The 7,255-nt window shown below is 43.7% G+C and overlaps 1 protein-coding gene across 1 annotated transcript; it reads right to left on the bottom strand.

The window, feature by feature from the left end:
• Nucleotides 1-595: 595 nt before the first annotated feature.
• On the bottom strand, nucleotides 596-7,219 carry CSUI_010525 (nad dependent epimerase dehydratase family protein). The gene is made up of 4 exons (XM_068070628.1): nucleotides 6,496-7,219; nucleotides 5,355-5,412; nucleotides 1,784-4,507; nucleotides 596-1,122 (listed from the first exon to the last, which is right to left on the bottom strand). The coding sequence occupies exons 1-3, from the start codon at nucleotides 6,973-6,975 to the stop codon at nucleotides 4,305-4,307; spliced, it is 741 nt and encodes a 246-aa protein (XP_067917395.1). The 5' UTR covers nucleotides 6,976-7,219; the 3' UTR covers nucleotides 596-1,122; nucleotides 1,784-4,304.
• Between the last annotated feature and the right edge of the window lie 36 nt (nucleotides 7,220-7,255).

Genomic DNA, 7,255 nt, shown 5'->3' with positions numbered 1-7,255 from the left:
ACAGATAGAGACGTAGATATAGAGATACGTAGAGAGACAGGTAGATAGATGGATGAAAAGATAGATAGAAGACATATAGCTACAAAGACACCGATCCTCTTGCTACTTTTAGTGCTCCTCCTGCTTCTTCGGCTAAGAAGTCTGGAAGAAAGAAGACGTCCATCGGGGTGGGGTGTCGTGAGAGAGAGGAGCTGCGAGTGAAGATAGACTGCATGCATGCATTTTTCCGTCTTCTTCGCGAGCCAGAGAAGGAGGAGAGAGAGTTCATCTCTCTCTCCTTCTACGATAGAAAGTTGATCGTCCATCTTTTGTCGCCTGCAACCCAACAGCGAGGCCCATGCATGCACGCATGCCTCAATTTTTTTTTTCTTTTCCAAGGGGTTAGATACCTCTGGGTATACACAGGTATACATACATACGTATAAACATTGGTATATATATATAGATAGATATTTATATGTGCATGTATATACCTTTACACCTGTATATATGCATGATTTATGTATATATATATATATGTATATCCGTATATATCTCAGCCCCTTTTCTTTTTTCTCAGTTTCGCGTGAGACGACAGGACCCATTTGGGGTTCGTCTGTGCTTCTTCTTCTTCTGCATGCATGCGTGCATTGACGCGTGCATGCATGGAGTTTCTGTTGTTCTCCCAATGCGTGCAAGCAGGTGGATGTGTCTCTGAAGTGATGTGCCCCGGATGAAGGGTCAGTCGAAAGAAAGAAAAGAAAGCAAGAGGTAGAGGAAAAAGAGTGTAGGGTTTAAGTGAGGTGAAGGGAGGAGAAGAATAAGAAGAGTAACAGAAAGAAGAAGAGAATGCGTGCATGCATGCATGTGTTGGTTTGGTCGATAGTTTTGGTCTAGGTTGGAATAGAAGAGTTGGGTAAATGACGATCTCCCCTTTTGTTTTGAGATTTTTCTCTTGTTTTTTGCATGCGCTAATCGATGATCATAGCAATGTACACAGGGACGGACTTGTTGGTCTTTCTTGATCTTCTCTTTTGTCGCTAAAAGAAAGTCGTAGGCTACCAGAAGGAAGGATGATGCAAATGATGAAGGAGTCCGAATTAACGTAAAGAACAACCCAAGAAATGGAGGAATGAAGAAAGCCTATACAAGAAAAGTAATACACATGCAGAGATATACATAGATAAACATGAGACATATGGATACATAGAAGATAGATACACATGGCAAGCATCGATACACCTGCGGCCTCATACACTTGCGAGGGGCAATACTACCCGTCGCAGCCTACGTGCATACCTGATCATACATTTTCATACATAATACATATACATACATATACGTATCATCCATACACAATACATATATATACATATGCGTACATATGCATGCACACATGTACATACACATTCCTACTCATTCAGACATCTCCACGTGGAGGGAGGGCGGAAGTGAAGCTTCAGGTTCATACAACGACAGAAACAAGAAGGAATCGATACCTAATAAATACCACTTCCTCTTCTTAGTTGTTCTTTCTCGTTCTCAGCGCACCTAACCCCCCCCCCTCCGAGGAAGGGCTCGGCTCATCAAAGGGCCGGTGTCCCACAGCTAGAATCGAAGCTATAGGGAAGTATCAGGACAGCTATGACGTAGCTAGCTAGTTACGGAGACCAGAGTAAGCGCCTATGGCTCATATATAGAAGAGAGAGAGAGAGAGTCACTTGCACTGTTAGTTAACATTACTATGCTTAAGAGATACATACCCCTCCATCACACCTTCCCCTTTGTTAAGCTGTCTGTTTACCTCTCTTTTCTCCAGTCGCTTTTTCTTGGTCTGTCTCTTTCTTTCTTTCGTTCCTTTCGTCTACTGTACTTCTTCAATTTCTTGTTTTACTTTTCTCCGTCTCTTGTGGCCCTTCTTCTATGGTTCTTTACACCCGCGGCGGCACATATTCATACATAGCCAAAGACGTACATTCATCTATACGTAGGTGTATATACACGTGTATACATATCGATGACGAATAGTTGTAGTACCACTACTAATTATAGTAGCAGTTGTAGTGTAGTAATAGAGGTGGTTATAGTACTAGTAGTACTAGTAGCTACACAGTAGTAGTAGTAATGATAGTTATAGTAGCAGGAAGTATCACACTAGTAGTATAGTATTCGTCATAGCTCAACTAGTAGTAGTAGTATTGATACTAGTACTTCTCACTCTTTTTCTTTTCTTCTTTTTATTTCCTTTTCACTCTATCTGTTTGCTCTTCTGAACTGGGGCATGATGAATAGGCATACAACTTCTACCTACCCCCCACCTTAACCGAGCTATACAAGAGATATGGATTTGTAGATGGATATGTACATACATAGAGACGTACATACCTATCTACGTAGATACGGCGGTGTATATGAGAGAAAGATGTGTCTATGAATGACTTAATCATAGGTAAACAGGGAGAGATGAAGTTCATGACAAGACGTAAGAAGAATCGACCGACCCCACTAAGGGTGGTAACGGTGCATGCATGCACGCGCATGCAGTGGACGAAATAAAACAGTACACAACAAACCCCCCCCGCATCGCGACTAGAGAGAAAAAGTCGGGCAGTCATCATTACGTAAAGGAAGTCCTTCTCAAAAGAGCCACAGGCGCATATCCCCCTGTCACACGGTGCTCGCCATAGATACTCTACATCTGCATGCTGTGCATGCACATAACACATGTATACACATACACACATGCATACATAGACACACAGACATACATATAGGTATACAGCCGGATACATATACATATATCCATATATCTATCTATCTAGGAATACATGGATATGCATAGCTACATGAACACCCACCGTATACACATACAGCTTCCTGTACACTTCAGGTATACGGTAGGAAAAGGAAAGAGAAAAAGATTCTCACACATCGCCTTGCATGCATACATGCAGACACACACCCTCCGGCTAGGCCTGTTACGAACGACACGTTCGTCCGGAATTTCTGAAATGTATGTACACCACCATCGATGCGAGTTTATCCTCCCTTTGAAAGACATTTAGAAGAATAGCAGTCTCTTATCTTCATGAGCCTTTTCATCGCGCTATGACATGCGTGACTGGTCGGACGTAGCCGTGAGAAAAACCAAGGAAATGACACACAACGGCTTAGGGAAGGAAAAAGAGAAAGAGGGAGAAGAGAGGAGACAATTCTACTGTATCGCCTTTAGCACGCACGCATGCACTGCCTTGCCTCTCCCTCCCTTCCCCCCTGACGAGAAGGATGGAAAAACGACTTTCTTTGAAGTCGAAAAGACGCCTCTTGGAGAACACAAGAGCACGCCATCATCCTTACTGCTGCCTCTTCTTCTTCTTCTCGCGAAACCCCAAGAATGAAGGTCTCCTCCTCCCCTTCTCAAACACATCCTCCCGCGTTCTCAAACTGTACATCTATATATACATCCTACAGATATACATCCTTCTGCGCTCTCGTGATGTACATATCTATATACATATATACGTATGTATGTACAGTATGTATGTATGTCTCTATATGTATATATGCAAGTCATACAACTGGGCCTTTTTAGGAGACAAGATGCCCTTGGGACATGCCTTCATACTGCATGCACGGCCATCCCTCCCGCCCTGTCCCCTCGGGATTCTACCGCCCTGTTAGATAGACGTACGTCCATATACACACGAGTACTTTATAACATCCTTGTAGGGGCATGCACTTGCCGCTCCTTTTCTTTTCAGATCCATACTCTTACAGGTGTATTAGATACACAGGTAAAAGTCTACTCAGACGGAGATCCTTTACCCGACAAGATTCCAGTCAGTTCCTCTACAAGTGCAAAAGACAAGAAGAGAGAGTCTGCACCTTGGCCGAGCTCTCTAATCTCTTCTCACCTGTTCATTCATGTCACATGTACATCCCCATGCATGCAGACAACCCCCTCTTAGCCCTACCACAGTGTACGGCGGAATATGTTCCACCTACACATCTCTCCACCTTTGTTTCAGGCGCCCAGAAAGTTCGAGAGGAGTGCCTTTGCTCTTCCACCTTGCATGCGCCTGGAAAAAGACCACTCCACTTTAGAAACCCCGAAGACCAGGAAAAGACGAGCTCTCCATCCTCTTAAAGAGAGAGAGAGAATGTTCTTCTCAAATCTCATAGAGGAAGGAGGAACTCCCTTAAGCAAACAAGACAAAGACACCACCTCCCTTCTTCTTCCCCCCTTGCTGACAAGATGAATATGTACGGCTCAGGCCTATCTATGCCTATGGGCGTCATGCCTATCATCGGCGTTGTCGTAGTGACTAGCATTCTCTCTCTCGCTCTTCTTCGTCTTCTCCGTCTGTAGATGAAGAAGATTCCGAGGCCTCCGAGGAAGAAGACGAGGATGAGAGGCCTTCTGAAGAAGAGGAAGAAGCGCCTAAAGGAATTTCGAGGTGTCCGTACACCTCTTGTAAGGAACAGCGAACTTCTACGGGGAGTTTCTGAGCCGCTTCACAAGCTTCTTCTGGGGAACAAACACAAATAAAGGCGAACTCGTGGAAGGAAATGAGGGGCAGAAAGGAGACTCTGTGGATGGATGTACGTACACTTGGGAATGCGTGCGTGCATGTGTGCACGCCCACATGCAGACGAACACTGTGCTTGTTGAATACAGTTTCTTCGTATGATGGACGGGACCCAGATACCTGCTCTTACGTTGACAATAGAGAGAGAGGGAGATAGATCAAAGGGGCACGTAGAGCCATGAAGGCCCCATACAAGGCGTGCAGACACGAGACGGCTGTCTCAAGATGAATTTTAAGTCCTTAAGATGCTTCACACCGCTGTAGGACAAGAGAAGACCACACCTAGTACCACTACTGTATACAGTCGTATATGATATATACACATATAGACATATCTATGTACAGATCTGCATGTAAATATGTATGCATACGCATGCATATGTTCCTATACATGCGTGTGCAGGAATCCCATGATCCAACTTAAGTCCTTCCAAGGAACCTTTATCGAAAACAAATGAAAGACAGACCTCGTGTCTATGTGTATCTGTATATATCTACATATATCTGTATAAATAAAGTGTATAGCATCGTAGCAGTTGCAAGCATGGGTATACAAAGGGTGTGTCTCATGGTATCTTGCCTCTTCATTTCTACACACCCCTACTGGAGTCACTCCCACACATAATACACATCTATAGACATACACACATCATCGACATATATACAGATATCTTCATGTAGAGCTTTAGCCTTCTCTTTCTCTCCCTGTGCCTCATTTTCTTGAAGAGAGGATAGAAGAAGATGGTAGAGGAGATCAAGACAATTCTTTCGTTAATTCTTTCTTACTTGGGAATCGATCCGTAGCATAGTCAAGCCAATCGCACGTCTCTCGCACCGCATCTACCTGAAGAGAAAGAACCCCCAATACACAGAAAGAAGAAGAAGAAAGTTACCTGATCTTTCTTATGATGAATGAAGACTTCAGGATGAAGAAAATCTCCAACAGTACTACTGTGAAGGGTCATGTAGACAAGACATACTCAACGTTGGAGTCAAGAGAAGAGATATGACGTAGATATGCTTGTCTTCTTAGATCTTCTCTTTTCTTTTCTTCTCCAAGTGAGAGAAAGGCCGTGTCTCATGAGTATCTTCATCGTCGCAAGCATATAAACTTATCATGGCCTTCGACCGAAGAAGGAAGACGATTCCTTTCTTCTATCTCAGAGAAATCCTTTCTTTCTCGTTGTCTCCATAACTGCCTATCTAGATGAACATACTTGAGTAGATTCACCTATAACTCCTATTAAAATGCATGCACGCACCACCACCCAATCCGAGATTTGGATCATCTCTATGTATATACACTCCTTCTTGACTCTTTGAGCAAATACCACTTTAAAAAGCAAGCAAACGGAGACCCATGGATCTTGTCTCATCATCCATCGCCTCTAAGATAGAAAGTAAGAAGAAGAAAGATGTGTCTGGATCTAGATCGATCTCTCTCCATGAAGAAAAGCAAAGTGGACAGGATGTAAACGTGTGCGATTCCTCATTACCAGCGTGGAAGAGATCTTGACGAGAGAGAGAGAGAATGTATAAAGAGCCTTCATTCTAGTCACGGATAGATAAGACGACCAAGCAAGCCAGCCAACCTCTAGAGGATTATCCTCGGGTGAGACACGTGTCTACGCCGACGTATCCCTACACCTCATCTAGCCCACAACATGCATATCCACACAGACAGTCATATACACATCCAGATGGATCTAGAAGACGCCAGACAGACATGCTCCATCTGCTTCAACCCCCTACCTATGTTGAGGCAGGTACGGTGATCGTGTGCCCCAGAGAGAGATGTACACCGAGAAGTGCTTGCATGCATGCATGAGAGTTGTATGAATAAGAAAAAAGGAATGAGACAAGCCAGTTAAATCCCAGGTGTGTCTCTCCCTGTGGATATCTCTACACGTCAGTCTGTTTCTCTTACAAGAGGAGTCGGTTCGATATGCAGCTCTCTCTTCAATTTCTCCATGGAGAGAGGTGTCTCACGACAAACCGAAGGTAAGAAAGATGGGCACTTGAGTAGATCTTCTTCGACCTCCCAGTGCACCTTCTCTTCATCTTTTCTTCCTTCTTCTTCCTGATCTTCTTTAGTTTCTGTTAAAGAAGAAGAAGAAAAAAACCCAATCTCTCTTCTCTCCCCTAACTTGGCATCTTCGCTCTCTTTCTCGCCCTCCTCTTTCTCTCCTCCTAAGATAGACGCAGGCGTGTTCATATCTTGCCCTCGAGAATTCTCTTCAGAGAAATACAAATCTTCCAAAATATCCCCTTGACTATTACTCTTACTATTAGTATTACCACGACTGTGTTTTCTTTCAGGAGGAAAAGAGGAAGAAGGGGATGCGGTCTTCTTCTCTTGAGAGACTCTCCGTTTCTCTTTCAAGATTTGGCGGTATCGATCGAACATGAACTCCTATACAGAAATGACACATAGAGGTGCATGCAAAAGACATAGTGCAGGGGGGGAAAGACAAGACAAAGAGAAAGAAAGAGAAGGACGGAAAATACAGAAGGCTTGAGGCATTTGACAAGGAGAAGAGAAAAGTAAAAGAAAGTGGTACGCCGTGCTATAAGAAATCCACTTCATTCTCAAGTCAGTCATCTCGGGCACCTCATATCAACTCACACCCCCCCCTATCTAACACACAATTAGAATCCACAGCCATCTATCCATCTTTATCTATCTA

This window comes from Cystoisospora suis (assembly GCF_002600585.1).
Source record: "Cystoisospora suis strain Wien I chromosome Unknown contig_7699, whole genome shotgun sequence".
NCBI classification, from domain to species: Eukaryota; Apicomplexa; class Conoidasida; order Eucoccidiorida; family Sarcocystidae; genus Cystoisospora; species Cystoisospora suis.
The sequence above is the reverse complement of the archived record's forward strand: the minus strand, read 5'-3'. Positions and strand labels throughout refer to the sequence as shown.